Raw genomic sequence first — 24,495 nt, 5'->3', positions numbered from 1 at the left:
ATAGGCCCCAATCTTTTCTTCATAGAAGGAAATTTTTTACTGGAATTCATCTTCTTTTGATCTCACATTCAAAGCAACGGCAGCTTGATAGACATTCAAGTCTGAAAGCAAATCCAGACGCTGAAGATAAACCGCCAGAATATGACAGGCAGAAGCATCTAAAGCTTATAAAAACCAAGAGAACAGCATGTCGCCTGAGTATTACAATAGCAGAAATCAAGAGGCATATTAGGTGGAACTGATCAGCCACAAAAACAGTTCAAAAGGCAGATCAGAGAAACAGAGGATAAGGCTAGGAGGAAAAAAAAGGGGGGGGATCTGGTTTACTGCCTTACCTCCCTTCTGAGCCCTGCAGCTCTTAGATGCCTGCCTCTCCACTTTTAGAAGGGGTGGAGTGTCCAATTCAAATGTTCCTGTTTAACTCAGCCAATCTAGTTACAAACGCTGCAAATGACTTCCTAGCAATCCATTTCCAAGGGGCAAGGGAAATAGACCTTCACCTTGCTCAGTGTCCAGCATGCTGCATGGTTTTAGCGTCATCTGCATCTGATCTGTAATGCAGTTTCAAAAGGCACATAGCCTGGGCGCCAGGAAAGCCAGCCCCCAACAGAAGAGCTCTGCTGCTTTGAGCCCTGTGAGAGACCTCTAAGCAGTCCGGTTACCTAAAAATGGCTCATTACCGAATGAATAGGAATGCTCCAGACTCCGTCACACAGATAGATGTGTTCAGGGCGATGGATAGAGAACTGTTTAACACCTACTCGCTTTGAAGTCAACTAAGGCAATTTCATAAAGGAATTATGGCAAGAACTTTCTTAGAGGCACACAATTATTTCTTTTAAAAATAAGCCGCTTATTCTAATTAAAGTCAGTGCATATAATGAAAAAGTAATTCTCCCAACAATTTTGTGCTTAGAGCTGTTTGTTAACAAACACTGAATGTGAACAGGCAGCATCAGGTTAAAGGGCAACAGAATTCCAAATTATAATTTAGCCTGCGGTTACTCCTGATTGCAAACACCTCCAGGGAGTACAGAGCCAGATCTTCTCTGCAGCACCCATGGATTTTGAAAATTAGCCCCTCCTCTCATCTCTGCATAATAACCCAACAGTGCAATGTGGATTTAAAAATCTACTAACCAATTTGAAAAACTGTAATCAGTTTAGGGTTTGCCTCATGCAAACAAGATTCCTGGGTAACTAAGCTACACATTCGAAAAACAAACAAAACAAACAAACACAACAAAAACTCTCCCCGATTCTGAGCTGATTTTGTTAAAAGGCACCTTCGGTCACGCTTACACAGCTGTCTGATGTGCTAAGTTGGTCATTTGTCTTTAAACTGTACTAGTTCGATACATGAAAGTTGTCACTATTCTTCTCCAAGCGTAAAAAAAAAAAGTTGCTTTTAATACTTACTCACCAAAAGTCTGCCAACTAAATATTCAACATAGCTATAATGGTTCCCTTTACCCCAAACTGGGAGGCTGACCATGTAAAGCGCAATGTAAATCCCTTTATATATTATAAAATGCATCTTTCCTCTGCAAAGAATGCTGTCACCCCCACGGTGATGCAAGGAGCAGGAACACTTCATTTCTCACGACCATTAAAAGTCTTTTTAAAAAATCTGCCATGTATAAAGACCTTCATTAGTATAATTAAATGACTGTTGGGGTTTTTTGATATAAACAACTTTTGATCTGTCCTTTAAAAACCTCATAACAATATCATTAAAGAGTTACCATTTTTAAAAGAGAAATTGTCTGCTTAGGGCCATGGAAGAGTAGCCATGCTCTGGGCCGCTTCCTTTCTCTCCCTTTCAGACTTCTCCTGGACTTGAATGTCACCGTAGACCTTGAATCCTTGAATGTGAAATGGCTTCACGCTAATTGCTCTAATTGCTTGAAGATGTGCAGGCAGGTGAAACCTGATCCCCGTGGCCATTGTAGAGACCAAGAACAACACTGGAATGTTTACACAGTGGTTTGATTTTAATAGACAGAAGGGCTGAGTTTAAGACAGCAAAAACACAGCTAATAGGTGACCCCTGAATGTAGTCCTCCTTTGAAAAAGAAAGAAAAGAACACACAACAAAAAACAATTTCATGTTCTAAAAGGCAGTGTCCTAAATGCCAAGGTTATTTGCTTGACTCCTGAACACACGTTACTTTGCACCTGACATTTACACCCGAAACTCTACCCCGAATACATTTTTTTTTTTTGCCTTAAAACAAAAAAGCACTTTATATGTCAGTCACCTTACAAACAGATTATGACTATATGGTATTTCCAAGTAAGTGCATTCATTTAAATTTTAAATTGAATATTTTTCGCTCTTGCAAAACTCTTGGTCCCTTAAAGGAGAAGCCTTGTATCTCCTATTTTATCCCTTTGGTTCTTCTGCTCTCCCTCTGCCCCCCACAGCCATTTACGGTATCCCTGACCCAGGTACATTCCTGGATGGCAGTTAAAGTTGAATCCAAACCCCCTCCTGTGGGTGCTTTAGACAAATGTGCATGCTTTCGGTACCTTTTTTCTTTGTAACTACTATGTGGGGCTGTGGTCTGCTTCTCACCCAGAGGGGCTGAGGCAGCCAGGGGAGTGGCTGACATAGTCATTCGGTGACAGTGGCCATTCTCCCTGGATATTTTAATCGACTGAGATGGATACAGAGGTTTGACAATGGCTCCCCAGAGCCCTCTCTTAACAGAGCACAAATGTAACCAATGCTGGACAGGAAATACACTGCAGCAAGACCAAGATAAAAATACAACAGCACCTATGAGGTGTCATTAACAAGAGGAAACCCACAGAAGTGAGGGGTAGGTTTAGACAGGTGTTGAGACAGACATATATGTACATCAAGGATCTGAATGGGCAGGAATGCTTCATACAGAGCCAAGCAAACTGTGAAACAGGAAGTAAGAATTAAACGTATTACAGAAAAACACAAAACAGTGGAACGATTTTAAGGTCAAGCTGGGCAATTAAAGACCATACATACATAATATACCTTGTAAATAAGAACAGAGGATAGAGAACACCCCACAGAGCCAGGAGCACATTCAAATGGCTATTCTCTAAGTTATGCTGTGTATTAAACTTCTAATAATAAATATAAAATGCGGAAGAGAGGGGAGGGTGGGAGTCCTTTTAAAGTTATGAAACACTTAGTTATATAAGCTAAGTAATAAATATAGGAGCTTGTACCGCCTGGACTATTTGTCCCCAAATCCTGCAAGACAAAATGGTGAAACAGAACTACTGGGTAGAACACCCTTTTATTTTTTATTTTATTTTTGGTTGTTCATCCCCCTTTTTTTTTTTTTACTTTACAATATTGTATTGGTTTTGCCACACATCAACATGAATCCACCACGGGTGTACACGTAGAACACCCTTTTAAATTGCTGGTGCCTGACACACACACTGTAGACACTCACACCTTGTTCTAAAAGGTACAATCTCCTATTAAGATCGAATTCTTCCTTCTCCAAAAAAGGAGGGGGCACAAGTAACCATTTATCCATTTAAAGATTAAGTATAAACTAGTCCAAGCCAGTGAGAGGAACATGGAGGGAAAAAGTAAACAGGCCCTCACCCCCTACCCCGAAAATAGTTCCCTTTTGAAAGCTCCATGCAGTGAGTGCCTGGTACCAAGGGCTGCCCCGTTCGCTGGAGGGGTCAGGAAAGCTATGCTAAACCGACAGGTTCCGTTTACAGCAGGCCAGAACTTTGTTTGGATATACTGGCCTTGCTCTCCGCCAGCTTAACAACAGATGGCTAGAAAACTTTCATTATGCTGCACAGGACTGAACTGCAAACAATCCAGAAAACTGTGAAAAGTTTAACTCCCTCGAAGCCGATGTGCCAAACCAGGGCCTACCCAAAGCCAGCGAGCCAGTGGAGGGCCCAGGGGACGTTGGAAATGATGGTTAAAAACAAGAGTACTTGCTCACTGGCCCCATCAACTCAAGGCACCATTCCAGACCCCAGAACAGCAGCAACCCACCCAGGTCTTCAGTTTAACCATTCAAAGCCCAGACCTTATAAGGAGTTGTACTGATGGGCCCCCTTTTCTTTTCCCTAAAATGTACTGTCAGACTTCCCCAAGCTTTGGGCGAAAGAAAATCTTCCTCCAGACAGCTCCCCAGCTCCCTTCCCACTTTGCTTCCCTCTAGAAATTGGGAGGATGAGGTCAAATAGTCTTCCTCTAACACCCAGATTTAAATATGATTTATCCAAATCTGTCTATAATTTAAATATTCATTAAATTGATTCAATCACATGAACCCTAATATCTCCTAATGCTCCGAGACAGGTTATAAATGCACCTTCAAAGGTTTAATTCAATTGGCAATCTGAGAGGTCTTATCACTGGAAATGTGTTATTTCCATATTATTCAAGAAATGAACAAATGTGTTTTTCCACAAATGTATTCGAGAAGCTACCCTTTCCTGTTATTGAAAGAAAATTGTGTTTATTACTCCTTTAGCATAGTGTAAACTCATAAACGTCAACAGAGAGTACAAGGAAAACTGTCAACTAAATATTGTTTCCTTCATGAGCTGTTCTTCCAAGTCAATTACGCCTTTCAACTTCTGGGGCATTGTATGATAAACTGGCAGTAAAAATCATTCACATTAATATACCATGGTGCCTTGCCTGCAAAAGGTAATTAAAGAAGTAAATGACTCATAAGAATAGACATATTAGCTGCAAAATGAAAGGCAACTGAGCTGCCACATAAAAATATGTACCATTAAGATACTGCATTTTCATATTCCTGTAATCAGCTTCAGTAGACTAATGCTTATTTAATCCAGTTCTGTGCTAAGTCCATCAACAACTGTTTTTTGCTGTTTTCTCCTTGACTGAACATTATGAGAGCAGGTTTGGAATAAATACTGCAATGAGATTTTTGCATTGTCAATTGAAGAACAGGTTTTTACATTTTAAAATCGATTTTTCTTTCTCTGAGAAGTACAAAGTAAAAAAGATGACTGATGGAGAAATATATATATAAATATATAAAAATATGTATTATTATTATTATGTAAAAATATAGAGAGACATGTCTGCTAGCTGGCCATGTCTCTCTAAAGGGTAGAACATTTCAGGGAAATATCTGTTTCCTCATTCACTGTTTCTGACCCACACCATCATCAGCGCAGGGGAAATGGTATCATGCCTTTATTTGCCAGATCTCTGCCACCTTTATGAAGTGCTCCCTTTTGCTAATAATGTCTCCATCAACATGAAAGGGTAAAGGCAGTTTATCCTCTGGCAGGGATGGTAGCCATCTGATCGGATAGAATCTTCTGGAAGAGAAGCAACTGTCCCTCAAATTAGGTGCGAATTTCCACTGTATGGTTTCCAAACTGACATTTGGCTTTCTTCTTCTCATCCTTCATCTCAGCCTTCCCTCGCCAGGCCAGCCAACCCACAGGACAACAGCATCGACGTGGTCAGAGAGTTTCCACTCAAGTTGCTCACCTCCCTGTGTCTGGAACCCAGATCTTGACGAGGGAGATGCGTCCACCGTTTGTACTACTCATATTTCTGGGAACATGCAGATGCTTTAACTGTCTTGGAGGCTGGGGAAGTGTCTGTTCTTGTCGTGGAAATTAGGGCTCTCTTTTGATGACAAAGATGCGGGCCTAAGGATTTGCCAATCCAGTTTGGGAGTTTTAGCTTTCAGAACTCTTGCAATGCCTCCTCTGCTCATGCCAGCAATGAAAATCAGCCTGGAAAACATCAGGATATCTGTCTTCTATCATGTTTGCCAGCAATTCATTCACTTTCAATAACATCTACAGGCATCTGGATGAGGTCCTCTAAGTATCAAGAAATCGAAAAGAGATTCTTGACTTCTTTTTTCTTTTTTTTTTTTTTAAAGATCACAGGTTTTAAACGGAGGCAAAGTTCTATAATTCTACCTAAGTTGCACCTTCTCCCTTTGCCCCCTTCTGTGAGTACATACATTTCTGTGGCTTTAAAACTGATGAGCAGTTAGCCAGGCCCTTAAGGATAAGCCAAGATGTGAGGTCGACCATACAAGGACCCTCTGCTGCTTATTTATCTTTTACTGGTTCTCAGAAATGCTGGTAGCCTCTCAGATCTAGACTAGATCTTTCTTTGTAGTGGATCAGTGCCCCAACAATCAGCAGACATCACTTGGAACCACAATTAATGAGCTCTAGTTCTTTTCCTAATTAAGGAACAAAGGTTCCTGAGTGCACACACACATGGAAAGAGAAGGACAGACTTCTAATTGCTTCAAAATGGGATTTTTTCAAATTTAGGAAACATAATGGAATTGGGAAAGAAGAGCATTTCTACCATCCTTTACAAATAAGGCTTTACAAAATATTGTTAGCTGTTCTTAATACCTCATTATCAAAAATGGAAAGTTATGAATACCATGTATGGTAACCTTTGTCTTCACATGAATTAACCTACAGATACAAATACAGAGATACAGGAATAAGCTTTTAAGAACACACTGAAAAACACAAAACAAAACAAAAGGCCTTTCTCTGAAAAAGAAAGGCGAGAAGGCAGCTCCTCTGAGTCTGATATTCCTCAGACCTTAGCAGATTAGGATTCAAACGTGTAATTAAGAAAGATAACCCCAGTTTTTATAGTAATTAGGGGCTGAGAGAAATAGGATACTATCTCTCAAAAGTGTTACAAATACACCACACTTCTAAATAACCTGCAATGCCTGGAGAGTAGCCTCACCACCAAGGGCATAGCTGCTCTTGGGGAGGGAACAGTAAATGGCAGACCAGCGTTCAAGTCCATTAGCTGCTATGTGAGAGCAGCACATTCACTAGCACGCGACCTGTGAAAAATCTTAGATCTCCTTAAATCTTTGAATTGGATTACTGCATTAATTCTTAAGAACTGCAATCCTTCAACCAAGTCAAATTACCCTCATTAACAGTGGAAAAACTGCCTCTGCAATAAGTTTTTTAAAAAAAGATATTTATTACCTATAATCACTTTCAGATACTTCACCTAGAAATATGATGAATGCAGGCTAACAGCTTTGGAAATGGCAGCATCCTGATTTTGCATGTTAATTTCAGATTAAAAATAAAAATGAAAGGTGCATGGTGTTTAAATTTTTTTTTTTCACATCTGCAGGGCATTTCCTTTTATTATATTATACCCCCTGATAAGAAGTGAACAGTCCCATTTTACCAGAGAGGAAATTGGGGCCTACATAGAGATGTTGAGCCAACTGTCCAAGTTCTCCCAGCTAATTTGGGGCACAGGAGTCTCCCGGCCCTCTGTTCTGAATTCACACTGCAGGAATTAAATCAGAAATACAGACTTCCAATGCCACTGCCACAAAACGACGCATGGACTCCTCTAAATCGCACTCAGGGAATTAAAAGGCAGGCAAAATAAATGAAAAAATAGGAATGCAGCTTTGAGTGTACAAACCATCCCCGTAACAAACAAAACAGACGCTGGCTCTATGCTCCCATCACTGTATTTGCTGAGACTGTCTAAGTGGCCCTGAGAATTCATCAAATAAGTGCTTTTACAGTGGTAGAAGAAGAAGAAATGTAAATTGATCTATTCTGCTCTTGTTGCTCCCTAAAATAGTCTCCTCGGAAATGTGAGAAGAGCTTGATTCTGAACAACTTCTGGTACTTTATGGCAAATGAGCTCTTTGAAGGCCTGCTACCCGCACTTCTAGGCTCCAAGGATACTACTGATCTAGTTCTATCACTTCCCAGCAATAAGCTGGAGTGGGAGAGTCCTCGCCACCAAAAAGAGGAGCACCTGGGAAGGCCTTGGGCGGAGGAAGCCAGTCTGTGTGTGGTGCAACACACGATTTTTTTTTTTTTTAATCATATATTAAGGAATGAGAAGAGGTGAACATACAGGCATAAGTTGCTTTTCAGAACTTGCTAGTGACCAATACTTCTACAGGGCTAAAATAAAATGCTAACTGGAGTTCAAAATAAAGACTCACAGGAGTATAAAGGCTCTGGAGTGACTTCTGAATCATCAAGAGGGGAAAAGAAAAAGGTAGATAAATTGTGCTTTTAGGATGGCTGTACATAAAATACACTGATTTCAATCTAGGTAGTCTTTAGTTAGTAAATGATGATAAAAAATCAAGTAAGAAGACTATTTCTCTAACGACCCTACAATCTACCATAACCCTTTCTTTTATAACAATTTCCAAAAAATCAGTTGTTAAGATGAGCACTTCAATTCCATGTCAGATATGCAGAGTCTAATAATGGAAATAACATTTATTAATCTCAGTGTGAGTCAAACGTTTGCATTCATTGCCCTTCTGTCCTTCCAATGACCTTTCAAGGTGCGAATTATTGTATTCATTTTCCAGAGGAGGAAAATAGGGCTCAAGAAGGCTAACTTGCCCAAGGTCAAGTGGGTGGAGGACTGCTTGGAGGTGAACATGAAGCTTAGGAGAAGATCAGAGAGAGGAGCTGTTCAAAGGAAGGCCGGGAGGAAAGAGGTCTCCGGCTTCAGGCATTAAAACTTAGCAGGAACCGGTGCTGCAAACATCAGGTGGTTTGTGATCTGCAGACACCTCACTCACCTCCTGTCCAGTGGCGCTGCCTATTTCAAAGGACAATATGGAAACTGTTCCTCTTTGGCACCACCATTCCTCAGAATCTCCCCTCTTTCAAGATCTTTATGACAGTCATTTGGGTGCTTTTCAAACAACAAATGCTTTAGCAGTGACCTCATGATTAACTTGGTTCACTACTCTAGCAACTTTTCTCAACAAATGTTACAGTTACCTTTTCTATAAAACCTTTCATTTACACATCATTTTTGATGCTTCCTCTGAACAAGCATAGTCTGGACACCAGGCCTATGAAGTCTCTCCTTGCAAGGTTTACAGTCTATGAGAAACAGATAAGATATTGGCAATCCACAAATCCGGAAGTAATTAGAGAGTCATTACAAAGGAAGCCTGAATAAAACAATTTCACAGACTTGTCATTCTTCACCTGCTAGGTAAGGCCATCAGGAAATTTGTCCACGAGGAGGTGATATTTAAGGTAAAACCTGCAAGGAGATGCCAAGGAGCGGAGGGAGAAAGTTCAAGGAGCTGGGCCACAGAGGCTGAGAAAAAAAGAATAGGTTGAAACAATGCTAAAAAATGCCAAAACAATGCTAAAAACGTACCAAGTAGTAACAGTTAATTGCGTTGTTCAAAAATATTATGCCCACCTCATCTATTTTTCAATTTTTTTAAGACAAAAAGCTTGCACAGACTATGAATATGCTTTTAATCACATGGCCCAATAAATACAAAATGCATCAGGTTGGCAAAAGGCAAAAAGGAATTTATGTAATTACTACTGAAAAACAGAGATTAGAGTTAGCCCTTCTTCCTGTCTTTACCTCTTTTTAACACTGTAATGCATTAGCGATAGGCAGAATTCTAAGAACACCTTCCACATCCCTACCCTTTGTTTGATATTCAAGCAAACACTATCAAGGTATTAATCTGAAGGGTTTTGCAGCTGTAATTATGGTTCAAAATCAGCTGACCTTAGGAGAGGGAGATAATTTGAGCAGACCTGAAAGAATCATATGGACTTCATTCATATTTTGCAGTTTATATTAGGGTTTAGGGATCAGAAACAGAGAAAGTTCAACATTTAAGAGTCAAGAAAGATGTGATGTACCAGTGCTGCCAGAGGCAATCACATGGAACTGTGGGTAGCCTTTAGAAGTCAAGAGTGGCCCCTGGCTGACTGATAGCAAAGAAATGAGGATCTCAGTCCTATAACCCCAATGAACTGAATTTTACCAAAAACCTGGCAGAGCTAAGAAGCAGATTATTCTCCAGAGCCTCCAGACAAGAACTCAGTCTGGGTAACCCCTCTGACACACTGAACCTCCTAATGCTCTGAGCACAGAAGCCAGCAGCTCTATGTCTGGACCTGTGGCCTACAAAACTGAGAGCAATAAATGGATGTCTTAAGCTGCTACGTTCACGGTAATGAATTTATACAGCAAAAGAAAATCATTATATGTAGAAAAAAAGATGAAATTACATTGCCTGTATCTTAAGTAAATGGAACAGTTTCTCTTATTCAAAGAATAAGAACTTAAATGGAAAAGAGGACGGGAGAAGGGGAAAAGAAGGGAAAAACTGAGCTTGCTTTCCAGTCCTAAAAGGGTCAATGTGGTGAACTAGGACACGCCACGCACTCCTCTGTGGGCCTCACCTTCCGCTCCTGTCAAAAGAGATGATGATAATGGGAAATGATGAGGGGCATCTTTGAAGAACACAGAGTTGAGGACTTTGAAAGCTGTAAAAGCACAATTCAAGATATGATATGAGTTTGGTAACTGCTTTCGTGAGTCTTTTTGATTTTTAGCTCGCTTTTCCAATTATTCCAAAGACCTGTGTTAATACTGATCAAGAGACAAATATGGAATCATCTTTGGATGAACAAGAAAAGGAACATCCCAAACCATTCTGGAGCATCTTACAGACCATGCAAAGGGGTGGAGATACCTTCCAGGAGAGAAGGAAAGAGAGGTCAGCCTGGGGCCCTGGGGAGGAAAACCAGGTCTCCCGTCTTCCTTCCTCCATCTGCTCCACAGGCATCTGGAAGGTGGAGCCTGGGTTCAAATCCCAGCTTCCTCCACCCTGATGTAACCGCCTGGGCTGTGCTGTGGTTTTCACACATATGAAAGGGAAGTTATGGCACTACTACCTTCTAGGGCTGCCATGAGGAGTAAGTGAAATAATATATAAACTGCTTCTTAGGACAGTGTCTGGCACTTACAGTAAGCACCATAGAAATACTGGTGTGTTGTTATTATTACTACTGCTGTGGATTCCAGAATAGAAGCTACTTTTCTTCCCCCCCAAAAGTCTGTTCTTTCCCCAAGGGATTTGGGAAATATTTGGAAGATGGGGCTCAGGAAATACTGGGTTGGCCAAAAAGTTTACTCTGGGTTTTCTGTAAGATATTATGGAAAACCCTGAATGAACTTTTTGGCCAACCTAACATGCAAAAATATATCCATAATAAGGATTTTACTACTAATGCCTTTTCATGGTACACTATAAAACCCATCTAATCTCTGAGGAAAAAAGTGAGAAAACCCCTCTGCCGTCATGATTTTCCACATAATTTTACATTTGTTCAAAGGGAAAAAAAGAGACTATCAAGGTCTTTAAAACCACGATTTATTGCTTTTCAACAAGTAGTTTGGGCAAAGCCAGAAAAGAGGATTCCCCTGCTGAAAGAGCAAAAGGAGGTAAGGAATTTCAGCCAGGGGGTCAGGGGCCAGTGCAGCCAGGAAGAAAGACACAAGTAAAACAAAAATAAAGGCTGACCTTCGCCTGTGAGTGCAGGGCACTGACTTCCTTCTCATCCTCACTGCCTTACTCGTCACCTTCCTAGGAGGGCTGGGGAGTAAACAATGAAATCACTCTCCTGAAGTCACCCTGACGGGGTAGGGCAGCCCCTACGAAGAGCCAGGGGCAGGTGTGCAGAGGCGACTCACCCAGAGCAGGTGCTGGGTCCCCACAGCTGAGCAGCAAAGGATCCCAGCACCCAGGTGAGGTGGGAGAGAGTCCCAGGCAGAGAGAACACAAGCGACCTGAGTGCACTGGACCTGACAGGAGGGGCGAGAATGCCAGAAGCAGCCGGCTGGAATGAGACAGACGCTGCAACCTGCAGGTCATGTGCAGAAGCTGGGGTGCAGGTTTCTTTCTTTTTAAGTTACCAAGTAGTGAAATTGACTCTTGGGGTGTGGGAGGTGTCCAGTACCATGAATTTTAACACAGGTATACATTCATACAGTCTCTACCATGATCAGGATAGAGAATAGCTCCATTACCCTCCAAACTTCCTTGTACTTCCATTCATATTCACACCCTGCCACCATCCCTAACCCTTAGCCACACTCATCTATTCCCCATCACTGTAGTTTTGCCTTTTTAGGAACGTCATATAAATGGAATCATAAAGCATCCAGTCTTTTGACATAAGCTTCTTTTATTCACTCCAATGTCCACTGGAGCACTATTTACAACAGCCAAGACTTGAAAGCAACCTAAATGTCCACCAGCAAATGAATGGATAAAGAAGATGTGGTACGTTTACACAATGGAATATTGCTCAGCCATGAAAAATGAAGAAACAGTGTCATTTGCGGCAACATAGATGAACGTAGAGATTATCATAGCAAACGAAGCCATAGAAAGCCAAGTCTCGTATGATATCACTTATATGTGGACTCTAAAAAATGATACAAATGAACTTATTTGAAAAACAGAAATAGACTTAGAAAACAAATGTATGGCCACCAAAGGGAAAAGGTGAGAGGGAGGGATAAATTAAGACACTGGGATTAACATACACACACTACTATATACAGAGTAGATAATCAACAAGGACCTACTGTGCAGTGCAGGAACTATACTCAGTACTCTGTAACAATCTATATGGGAAAAGAATCTGAGAAAGATACAGATATATGCATAAAAAGATATACATAGAATTTAGTTGCACTTTGCTGTACACCTGAAACAAACACTGCAAAATCAACTGTATTCCAACATTTTTTTAAAAATCTGAAAACTAAATAAAAATAATATTTTTTTTTCTCCAAGTCAGTACTTTGTCTCTAGTCAGGGATTATACGTGCAATCTAGAAAGCTCCTTTATAGTATGTTAGGGAGGAAAGACAAGAAGGATTTTAGGGTGGGGTTGACTTATTAAGAATTAAAAAATGAAGCCTGGAATTCATGACCGGGCCCAATGTCTCTGGCACACAGGACAAAAACAGGGTGTTCTCATGGTATGGCAGGAGCTTGTGCAAAGCACCCCACTCAGGGTGATGCTTTTAATGCTGTGACTAATGATGCCACGTAAAGGTGATGTCTTCTCGTCCTCTGTTTTTAGTGCTGCTGAACCATCCTAGATAATAAATCAAAAAAGCCAGGGTGGCTATTTGTATGGTGAGATAAGGGAAATTAATTTCAATGCCCAAACACAGACCTCCTTATATTAAAAAATGGTTTAGCAATCCTAGTCCTTTTCATGAGAATTGTCTTGGCAAACCAACACACACAGAGGACCCATTCGCCCTCTGGGTTTTTAAGAGAAATACTGTTGTCTCCTGAGACTGGGAAGTCAAGGGGAAGAATCAGATATAAAATGAAGTGCAAAAAAATAAAACACTGATTGAGCAGAAAATGTCCATGGACATTCAAGAAAGGGAGGAACGTAGTAATAAATTGCATGTCATCACATTCTTTCCACCTTTAAAAAGAAAAAACCTTCACTGTGCTTTGCAAACTATTTTAATTGTCTCATTTTCACCAAAAGTCCACACACTTTCAGGTTAAACTGTGTAAAAATATAAATACCAGGACCATGGACAAGAGTATATGGAGCAATAGTGAGATTTCTAGGTGGAAATGTGGCTGGAACACGGAGTTAATACCTTGGCTGGATACTAAGGGGAAGACAACGTGTAAGAAAAGCCCAGAGACTCCTCTGAGCTCCCCAGGGGTCATCCCCCCACTGCCCCCACTCTGCGCTGTGTTCAGAACAACGTAAAGCCATCCATCATCCATGAGCCCGCTCCATGAGCCCGCTCCACTTGCCGGCGCCAAGTGAGCAGGGTTGCCACCTGTCCAGCTTTGCTGTGAATGGTCCCCTACACAAAGTCCCGCCCTGCTCCAGGTTCAAAGTAGTATTTCATCTGGACACCTGAATTGGCCAGCATCTCCGCAACAGCAATGGTGCTCTGGCCCTAATTTGCAGCGGTCAGCTTTAAATCTTGCTTCTTCTGACCAAATTCTGGGTTTACTACAGGTGGGTATCACTGCCCTACCTGTCTCTCCTTACTTCCCTTTTTGCCCCCTAAAAATCTCTCCTCTGTACTACAGCCTGAGGGATCCTTTGAAAAGATGCATCAGTTCATACTGCTGGAATCCCCACTGCATTTAACAGGAGTATTTTCTAGTCTAAATCATCTCTGTATACCACAGGGACTAAATAAACACGATGGGTCAATAACTGAATGAATAAGTGATTGTGCACCAAGGTAGGGAGTTTCTTTTATGATCCTAGTCATGTATGAATTTATTTTTCATTTTATGTATTTTTTATTTTGAAATATCCTTGTACATGTGAAAGGCAAAGTATATTAAAAGACAATTTTAGATGCCACCTTCAGATTCCTGACAACTTTGTGCTGTATACAGACAATAGATATTTTTAAAAATTGATACCTGAATTTATTATTTAATATTTTGTAAAATTGGAAATTTTCTTGTCATCTCAGAGGCAGGAATGCATTTCTGAGCACAATAACAAAAAGCTCAGAATTTGTAACTAAACCACTAAAAAATAAAAGTATATTAAAATTGAATATGGCTAAAGCAGCATTCCAAATTATATCACAGAAACATTGGCACAGTAGAAAAGGCCAGGCTGTGGAATCACAAAATCAAGTTCTTAACACTGGTTCCTACACTCAGCACAAGTTAATACTTCAGCTTTAAGACTCAAGTCCCAATTTTTAAAATGTAAATACATTATCTACTTTGCTAATTTCTTTCTACTGTGCCGATTCCTATTTTGTGAGTAAACTTATTTCCAGCCACAATGTTAAGTAGGTGAAATGTGATTGTCGGGGCCTGTGATAACGGAAATGAAATGCAAAATTAAGAGTATGGGGTGCTTCTCTAGGAGAGATTTTATTACTAAACACGTTTGCTGGGGGAAATGGCTGTGATTGGGACTCTAATTTAGTGTAGAGAGGTAGATTTAACTCATTGCAACAGAAAAAAAAAAAAAAGAAGAAACATTGGGTAAATACGTGCATATCATAGTTAAATTAGGAAAAAAGATCTAAAAATTAAGGTACATAAGAATCTCTATAAACCAATAAGGGAATAAGTTAAGTCCAATAGGAAATTAGGTAAATAATGTAAAAGAAAATACAGATGTCTCAAACAATAAGTTGCTAACAGAAAACTTGTATGTACTTCATTAAAATTTTCCCCCATTTATTTCTGAATAATATGCCCAAGGATCGACATAAAGGCTTGAGCTCCAGAGAAAAAAAGAAGTATATTCAGGCAGAATAATGTAGATACAGCATTGTCTTCCTTCATTTGACAGATGTTTATTGCTTATGTTCACAGATCTCAGTTTCCTCATCTGTGAAATGGGAATAGTCATACTGCTGACCTCTTTTAGGTCAATTTGGTGAGAACAGATGTAAAGTGCCAGATATTATTTCATCTATGCTACCTTTTATTATTATGTCAGGCACCAAACCACAATAGGAATTCCACCTAAGCCAACCTGGCAGGAAGGCAGGGGTGGAGAACGAGCCAGAACTGAAAGGAGAAAGGAATGTAAGTACAGCTTTGGTGATGAAGAAAAGTTGCTGAGACAGTTCAAAAGGGAGGCAAGCTTGTGTCCAGTCAGACAGTCAGGCCGTCAGAGATTTCCTAGAGGCAGTGTGTCTAAACGATACCTTGTAAGGTACAGTCACTGTGGGTATGCCTCCGACAATCATAAACCTGGTCAATAAGAGTTAATATCCATTGGGCCAGGTTCTGTGTCAGACACTGAAGGCAACAGTGGGAGAGAGCAGAGATGCCCTCTACTCTTGAGGTTATTTACAGGTAAACAGGAAAAAGAGCTTAAGCATGTTTGAAAAGCAATATTTAAGAGAAGGGTGGCCTATGTGCATGGGCTGTGGTAAGAAATGCAAGTTACGGGTCTTGAATTGATTGGGTGTAAGGATATTCAGGAATGATTGCTATATTATGCTTTATAACTTATCAAGCATGTTGAATAAAATATTTAAGAGCTTATAAGGTGCACTGGTTTTCTTTTCCTGTAACATCACCAATATTGGGATGCCTCTGAGGTAAGAAAGGACTATGGATTAACTGACTTTGCTTCACTTTTATATTATTACCAGTATATAACATAAAAGTCTTTTAAAAGATTCAATGAAATATGATATATTCTTTTTAGGTAGCAAGTACTATATTTTTAAAAGATAATAAAATGTTTTTAAAAACTACATTATGCTTTTTATTAGTCAGATAAGCTGAGCATTATTTAGAGTGTGATTTTAAAAAAGAGACAGGGAAGTTCATACTCTCAAGTTTAGGTGGTAAATTCACAGATGAGCTATGCCTCCACTGAATCAATGAATTCAGCTCATGACGTAAAATCAGGTTCTGTTAAATCTAGAAGTGTGATTGGAATTCTCATTCTGTTTTCACCCAAATATGCAATCATTTCTTCCCTTCCTTGTGTGTATGTGTGTGTGTGTGTAGAGAAGGGAATACAATGAGATTAGAAATCACTTAGCCACAAAAGCAATCATGACTATTTACTTAAATGATTATCAACAACCATAACACTGGAAATTACATAGTCCCTAACTAACTCAGGTATCCCAATCATCTTGATACATGATCTAACTTTAAGAAATGAAGTTCCAGATAGTCAGAGGTGCCGTCTATTTATATGTAAGCTTCAGCTTGGCAGCTTAAAAGCAGGAAATGATTTTGGTAAAACCATGGCAAATATTTGATGCAGACTCTTTTATTTCTCAGACTATTCTTCCTTCCTTCCCCTCCCCCAAATTTTCAGGGGAAAGCCACAGACAGGCTGTGGTGTCAGCCAAGGTGACATCAACAGGTACTGGGGAGGATGCTTTTGGATGGAAGGGGACAGCCTGGCAGTCAGTGGCAATGCATGCATTTCTATTTTCTTTTACGGAGCAATTATGATTTAATGTGGTAAAATTATATCATTAAACCTACTCAACTGGAATAAATTCTCCTTTTGATATGCATTTAGAAAAGCAGTTCATATTCTATCCCCAAAATATATCTATTACATTTTTGTGTCTACCCGCCACTTCTCTTTTTACCATGATACTTGAGATAAGTTTCAGACAGTCTGGCAAGAGGAAAAAAAAAATACAACCAACCTGAAACTTGATACATATCTTACTCATCGAGACCTTTTTGATCTCTCTAAGTGAAAATTAATCCTTAACTATAAGTACATCCTCCAAACTTCCCTAAGCACAAAATTTCTAATGTCTTGTTACATTTTCTAAAGGGACCATTACTTGCTATTATTATTATAGTTTCCCCTCTTTGTTCCAAAAGCACCGTAATTTAAATTAATGAGTTAGGTTTACACTCAAATGAAGAACTGTCACATGCTTATTTTCTAGTTATGAGTCTTCACCACAAGCAGATCAGATGTATCATTTGTAACAGAGTTTTTCTTTAGCTCAGCCTTGAGAACCCGGCATGGTGGTGTGGCAGACGCCAACAGAGATCCTTGTTTCTCCTTTTGTATTTCCTGGGATATGGTCCTTTGAAGCTAGTTACATTGCTTCCATCTTTCCAACCTCAGCTTTTGGAAGTTCCCCTGGATTCTGAACTGTGTGCTATACTGAGGAGAGATGAGGCAGGCATGATGGAGGTCACGGGCAGGCTCCAAGGCTTAAAATCACTGACAATGTTCCAGCTGTTTACCTTGCTGGATAAGAGCACAAACTTCGGCAGATCCATGGGTGTTCAAATCCCTGCTCGATCATCTGTTACTCTGCACCACTGGATAACTTATTTAACTTATTCGAGTCTCAGTCTTCTCAACTATCAAATGGGAGCTCGACTGTTAAAGGCACAAATTTGTTTGTGGGATTAATTTGCATGGCCAAGCCCCTGCAAAATACATGCTTGTGAGTAGATATTGCAATGCTGTGTTTTATTGATTTTCTTTTGTCAAGACCCTCACTCCAACCAAGAGAAATTAAAATGACAATGACTAGTACATACATCAGGACTGATAATATCATAGGAAGGTTACTTAGTTCAATGCGGGAACAAGGTTGGTGGAGGAAGGACCGTGTGTACAGGAAACAGGCCAAGGAGTTTCTGAATTCTGCTCATCTCTGTCCACTCACCCAAAGACCTAAAAGGTCACTAAAGTTTGTCTTCTTTCACTTTACATTAAGCAGCCTATAAAAGTAGCCACTGAGAAGAAGATACAGAGGACAATTTTAAGGGATGTGGACACAGCCACCAATGCTCTGGAGAGAAAGACACAGCTGGAAAGCCCAGCAGCCCAGCTAAATAAATCCCCATTCATATATCTCCAGTAGGGGAGGCACACATACATAGTCTCATTTTTTGGACAGAGCTAAAGAAATAGCCTTATTTACTTTGGGGCAGAGAACCAGCCAACAGAACTATGATATTTAAACCTAGTAGGCATCTTAGAGAGCCTGCCAATCCCAGAACCTACCTTTTCCCAAGGGCCTTTGTTACAGACGAGGAACTTGAGGTCCCAAGAAGCAGGTGGTAGCCTAAGAAGAGAATTATTGGCAAAACTGGTCCCAGAACGTCTAAGGATATTCTTATTTCCACTACATCACCTTGACTCTCTTTCCACAGGTGAGCAGTGCACCTCCCAACAAAACATAACTCAATTCCGCAACTCAGATCCACATGTCACATGCAAAGTATGAACTCACAAATGCCACCTTGAAGGCCCATGATTCCAGCAACCCCACAGAAAAAAAGTAACTCCACCTTTCTGTCTCCATGTCCCTGTGATCTTCAAATAGGAGACACCAAGCACACTAACACCTTTGACAAGTGCTCACCACATGCCATGCTCCACTGCAAGCTGATTATTTCATGTGCCATCACAAACTGCTAGGAGGTATCATCATCTGAAGTGTACAGACAGGGAAACTTAGGCACAGAGACACCATATAACCTTTTTACAATCTCATGCCCAGGAAACAGCAGAGGCAGCCTGTGACTGCAGGGCTGCCATGCCCATGTACCCCTAGACACTGCTTCTCTGCTGTCTCCTACAAACACTCCTTGCACCATAGCAATCCCAGAGTTCAGGCACTCCTGCCTCCTCCTCTCTTTCCCTCCATGAAGCTGAATGACAAGCATCTGTGTTAGTGTCTGTGGTGACAGGATACTACCATGTCTCCTTGTTACTATGGCCTTCCAGTGGGTATGGGGAGGACCTGTGGATATGATAAATTAGCATTCCCTTCATTAGGCTATTGAGCTTTAAGCCAACTTTTTTACTCTCCTCTTTCACTTTCATCAAGAGGCTTTTTAGTTCCTCTTCACTTTCTGCCATAAGGGTGGTGTCATCTGCATATCTGAGGTTATTGATATTTCTCCCGGCAATCTTGATTCCAGCTTGTGCTTCTTCCAGTCCAGCGTTTCTCATGATGTACTCTGCATAGAAGTTAAATAAGTAGGGTGAGAAAATACAGCCTTGATGTACTCCTTCTCCTATTTGGAACCAGTCTGTTGTTCCATGTCCAGTTCTAACTTGCTTCCTGACCTGCATACAGATTTCTCAAGAGGCAGGTCAGGTGGTCTGGTATTCCCACCTCTTTCAGAATTTTCCACAGTTTATTGTGATCCACACAGTCAAAGGCTTTGGTGTAGTCAAGAAAGCAGAAATAGATGTTTTTCTGGAACTCTCTTGCTTTTCCACGATCCAGCAGATGTTGGCAATTTGATCTCTGGTTCTTCTGCCTTTTCTAAAACCAGGTTGAACATCAGGAAGTTCACAGTTTAGGTATTGCTGAAGCCTGGCTTGGAGAATTTTGAGCATTACTTTATTAGCATGTGAGATAAATGCAATTGTGTGGTAGTTTGAGCATTCTTTGGCATTGCCTTTCTTTGGGATAGGAATGAAAAGTGACCTTTTCCAGTCCTGTGGCTGCTGCTGAGTTTTCCAAATTTGCTGGCATATTGAATGCAGCACTTTCACAGCATCATCTTTCAGGATTTGAAATAGCTCAACTGGAATTCGATCACCTCCACTAGCTTTGTTCGTAGTGATGCTTTCTAAGGCCCACTTGACTTCACATTCCAGGATGTCTGGCTCTAGGTGAGTGATCACACCATTGTGATTATCTGGGTCGTGAAGATCTTTTTTGTACAGTTCTTCTGTGTATTCTTGCCACCTCTTCTTAATATCTTCTGCTTCTGTTAGGTCTCTACCATTTCTGTTCTTTATTGAGCCCATCTTTGCATGAAATGTTCCCTTGGTATCTCTAATTTTCTTATCTCTAGTCTTTCCCATTCTGTTGTTTTCCTCTATTTCTTTAAAGCTCAACATTCAGAAAACTAAGATCATGGCATCTGGTCCCATCACTTCATGGGAAATAGATGGGGAAACAGTGGAAACAGTGTCAGACTTCATTTTTGGGGGCTCCAAAATCACTGCAGATGGTGATTGCAGCCATGAAATTAAAAGACACTTACTCCTTGGAAGGAAAGTTATGACCAATCTAGACAGCATATTCAAAAGCAGAAACATTACTTTGCAAACAAAGGTCCATCTCATAAAGGCTATGGTTTTTCCGGTGGTCATGTATGGATGTGAGAATTGGACTGTGAAGAAAGCTGAGCACCGAAGAATTGATGCTTTTGAACTGTGGTGTTGGAGAAAACTCTTGAGAGTCCCTTGGACTGCAAGGAGATCCAACCAGTCCATTCTAAAGATCAGCCCTGGCTATTCTTTGGAAGGAATGATGCTAAAGCTGAAACTCTAATATTTGGCCACCTGATGCAAAGAGTTGACTCACTGGAAAAGACTCTGATACTGGGAATGATTGGAGGCAGGAGGAAAAGGGGATGACCGAGGATGAGATGGTTGGATGGCATCACCGACTCGATGGACCTGAGTTTGAGTGAACTCCAGGAGTTGGTGATGGACAGGGAGGCCTGGTGTGCTGCGATTCATGGGGTCACAAAGAGTCGGACACAACTGAACAACTGAACTGAACTGAACTGAACTGATTAGGTTGTAGGGCAAAAGGGTTTTGCAAAGTTAATAGAAGCCCCTTATCAATTAGCACTGACATAATCAAGAGTATCTTTGGTGGGCCTGACCTATTCAGGTGAACTCATTAAAAAGAAGAGCTGAGGCTCTACTTGAGGACAGAGAGAGTCTTCTGCTGCCCTGGAAAACGCAAGCTACCTTGCTGAGGGGAGGCCACAAGGCAGGGAACAGAGGGTGGCCTTTAGAAACTCAGGGCCTTGGTTCTAAGACTGTAATGAATTGAATTCTCTGAATTCTGAACAAGCCATCTTACAAGAAGACACCACCTCTTACAAGAGGCCCCACTGACACCTTTATCACAGACATGTGAGACGCTAAGAACAGGACCCAGTTAAACCAGGTCTGGACTCCTTGGAAACTGTGAGATCATAAATACATGCTGTTTTAAGCTACTCCATCCACAGTATTTAGTTACATTGCAATAAAACACTAATACACACCTACACACACACTCCATCTGCCACAGTAGATGGGGTTCCACGAGAGTCAGGCTAAGCAATGCCTGGGACCACCTTGCTGAGGCTCCCGGGCACGAGGTGGCAACAGCAGTGGCTCCACCTGCGCCTACACCTCAGCCCCGGAACTTCTGAGTTCTCTGGCCCTGAAGAAGCAATTTTATTCTCTGACACTGTTTCCTCATCTGAAAAATGGGAAGGATATTAGTACCAACTGCACAGAACTGTCAAGATATTCAGTGAGAGAACACACAGGAAGCATTCCACCTAGTGCCTGGCGTGTTACTGATAGTGACACATGTTAGCTTTGGTGAGTATTCAAACACACAGTCCTGTTCACAGGGCCTCAGTTTACCCATGTGCGCAAGAAGAAGGGTGCAATGGAAAGGCTCTAAGCCCCCCTCCCGCGCTGACATATTTACAGGCTTTGTCTAACAACTCAGCAAGTCTGCACCCAACTTTCCCTCCCTCGCCCTTCTCCACCTGCCTGGAGCGGGCGTTCCCTGGTAACCACCTCTCCAGTCCCACGCTGGCCCACCTAAAATCAGAATGCTGAACTTTGGGACGGAGTGTTTACCAATGGAGTTGCTAGTCAGATAAGCATATCCTGCTTTCTGTTTAACAACCAGTTAAAGGCACAGAGGTCTGCCTGGCAATTGCAATGCGTGTGCGGAAGGTGCCTCCCATTACGCATCTGTGAATCCCAACTTGCCCGCTCCTCCAGCCTCCCCAGACCAGTGCTCAGACCAGCGAATATGCTGGTAGGATGGGGAGAAGTAGCTAAGTTAGTAAAGGCTGTGGCTGCGAAGTTTCATTTTAGCTCTCAACAATCCAAACTTTTGCCTTGAATTAAATACTCTCCGGGGACTTTTTAAGTCTGCAGGTATTTCCTCCCAATCTAGCCCTGGCATCAAGCACATACATGCATCTCACCTTTCCAAACGATATGGAGGCTTGGAACTTCGAACAGAAATCACCCACCCCACCGTCTCCAGTCCACCTCAGAACTAGGATCTTACTTGAAAAGAAAATACTACTGTGTCTGCTAATGCTCTTGGTTGAACACAGGATGACAAAGAAAGATACACATCATGAAATGGCCAGGTTGTGTCTCTGGGGAGTAGGTGGTCACATTCAGGTAAAGAGGAGGATGCCAGCATCATGGAAGTAAAATCACTGAGAGCTTAGCTCCAGTGAAAGGGAACTTGCATGAGACAATCAAAAACGATGAGGGGCCACAACCACATCACAGGTCAGACAACTGAACAGAATGACGGTCATTTTCACATATCGGATGCTTTGCTTTCTAAAGGTGTGTTTTCAGAAGCCCTGCAATAAACAGCATTTATGGAGTCCCTACTGTACACATGTGAACAGAGCATATTAGGGACTGCAACGACTGCATACATTTGAGGCAAGGCCCTTAAGAACAAAAAGTGCATCATGGCCTAGATACCAGGCAATCTGTTTTTCCCTCATATAATTCTATCTCGGAATTGCTTCAGCCCTATTCAGACTGCAATGGGCCTGGGAATCCAAGTATTCTCTGAGGGAAGCTCTAAACCCTGGGTATATTTCACCTTGCTGTACAAACCAGGAAAAATTCACTAAGGCAGATATTTTAGGAGTCTGCCCTAACATCACGAGAGTAGGTATCCGTGGGAAGCGTGTTTCCCGTGAGCATTTGTTGGCTCGTGGTTCTTTTGTGCTGTCCTCTATTCACTGGTGGACAATCCTGGGTAGAAACAAGGAGTGTGGCTCTGAAGTCAGACCTCCTGGGCTCAACGGTAGCTGTGTGACCTTAGGCAAGTCACGTGGCCGCAGCATGCCTGAGTGTGGTGTCTATTACACAGAGACAATAAAAGGACTTCCCCTCAGGGTTGTTTTGAGGATCAAGTAAGAAAATTTCTGGAAAGCACACTGGCTGGCATGTAGCTCTCAGGGAATATCAGCTATCACAGTCTCATTCCTAGGAACTGGCAGATGAACCAAAAGTGACTCCAAGGGGTGGGTTTTCCTTTTTTTTTTTTTTTGGCAACGAAATTTCAAAATAGAGTCTTTGATTTTTGTTACCTTGGAAAAATACAATTATTCAATTATTGTCACAAAATTCCCCTCTATTACTAGAAAATCACTGTATTACCCCAAGTCTAACCACAGTGAATTCAGAAGGTCTTTCTTCCATATATACAGCTGACCCACTGAGATTCAGAGATTTCAGAAGCTGGTGTACAGGCTACAGAGAGAGAGTTGGGATTGAGACTCAGGTCTGTGTTAATCCAAAGTCCATTCCTTTATCGGACATGCATTCCCCCGCCCGGCCCCTCAAACTTTAAATTTTTAATTTTGTATTGGGGTAGAGCTGATTAACAATGCTGTGGTAGCTTCAGGTGAAAAACGAAGGGACTCAGCCGTACATATACATCAGTCCTATGAAGGACTGCTGCTGCTGCTGCTGCTAAGTCACTTCAGTCGTGTCCGACTCTGTGCAACCCCATAGATGGAAGCCCAATGGCACCCCACTCCAGTACTCTTGCCTGGAAAATCCCATGGACAGAGGAGCCTGGTGGGCTGCAGTCCATGGGATCACGAAGAGTCGGACACTTACTAAGCGACTTCACTTTCACTTTTCACTTTCATGCACTGGAGAAGGAAATGGCAACCCACTCCAGTGTTCTTGCCTGGAGAATCCCAGGGACTGGGGAGCCTATGAAGGACACGTATTCTTAAAGGTAACCCCCCGGGGCGAGAAGGAGAGACACCTGGAGAATCCAGATACACTAAAGAAGTGCATGAGTCCAGTTTGAGATGCAACCTTATGCTGAAACATCTAGTAGAGAGCTATGCAAGAGAAAACAGAATGCGAGCCACATATGTCATTTTAAATTTTCTGGTAGGCAAGCTGGAAAAAAACGAAACGGGTGGATTTAAATAAACCGACTTAACCCTTATTTCTAAAATACTATCACTTAAACATGAAATCAACATGAAATTCTCAATAAGATATATTTTGTCATTTTTAAAACACTAAGCCTTTAAAATCTAGAGTGTGTTGTCCACGTACAGCACGTCTCACTTCAGACCAGCTGTATATCACGTGCTCCACAGCCACACA

General features: G+C 41.4%; 1 protein-coding gene across 37 annotated transcripts in view; it reads right to left on the bottom strand.

The window, feature by feature from the left end:
- The window catches only part of FOXP1 (forkhead box P1), a 624,022-nt gene that overhangs the window by 174,532 nt on the left and 424,995 nt on the right, over positions 1-24,495 (bottom strand). For 6 of the 37 annotated variants that reach the window (XM_060402214.1, XM_060402217.1, XM_060402216.1 and 3 more), the window contains one exon: positions 1,746-24,495. This exon is cut by the window's right edge and continues 41,695 nt beyond it. The exons of 29 other annotated variants lie outside the window; for them this stretch is intronic. In XM_060402214.1, the coding sequence (XP_060258197.1) occupies positions 1,746-1,748 (3 nt within the window). In that variant the 5' untranslated portion in view covers positions 1,749-24,495. Of the gene's footprint in view, positions 1-335; positions 383-1,745 lie in introns of those variants that run through there. 2 more of the 37 variants (XM_042235965.1, XM_042235966.1) reach the window with 1 other exon arrangement.

The sequence above is a fragment of the Ovis aries genome, chromosome 19, assembly GCF_016772045.2.
Source record: "Ovis aries strain OAR_USU_Benz2616 breed Rambouillet chromosome 19, ARS-UI_Ramb_v3.0, whole genome shotgun sequence".
Lineage (NCBI taxonomy): Eukaryota > Metazoa > Chordata > Mammalia > Artiodactyla > Bovidae > Ovis > Ovis aries.
This window is presented reverse-complemented; position numbering and strand designations above follow the sequence as displayed.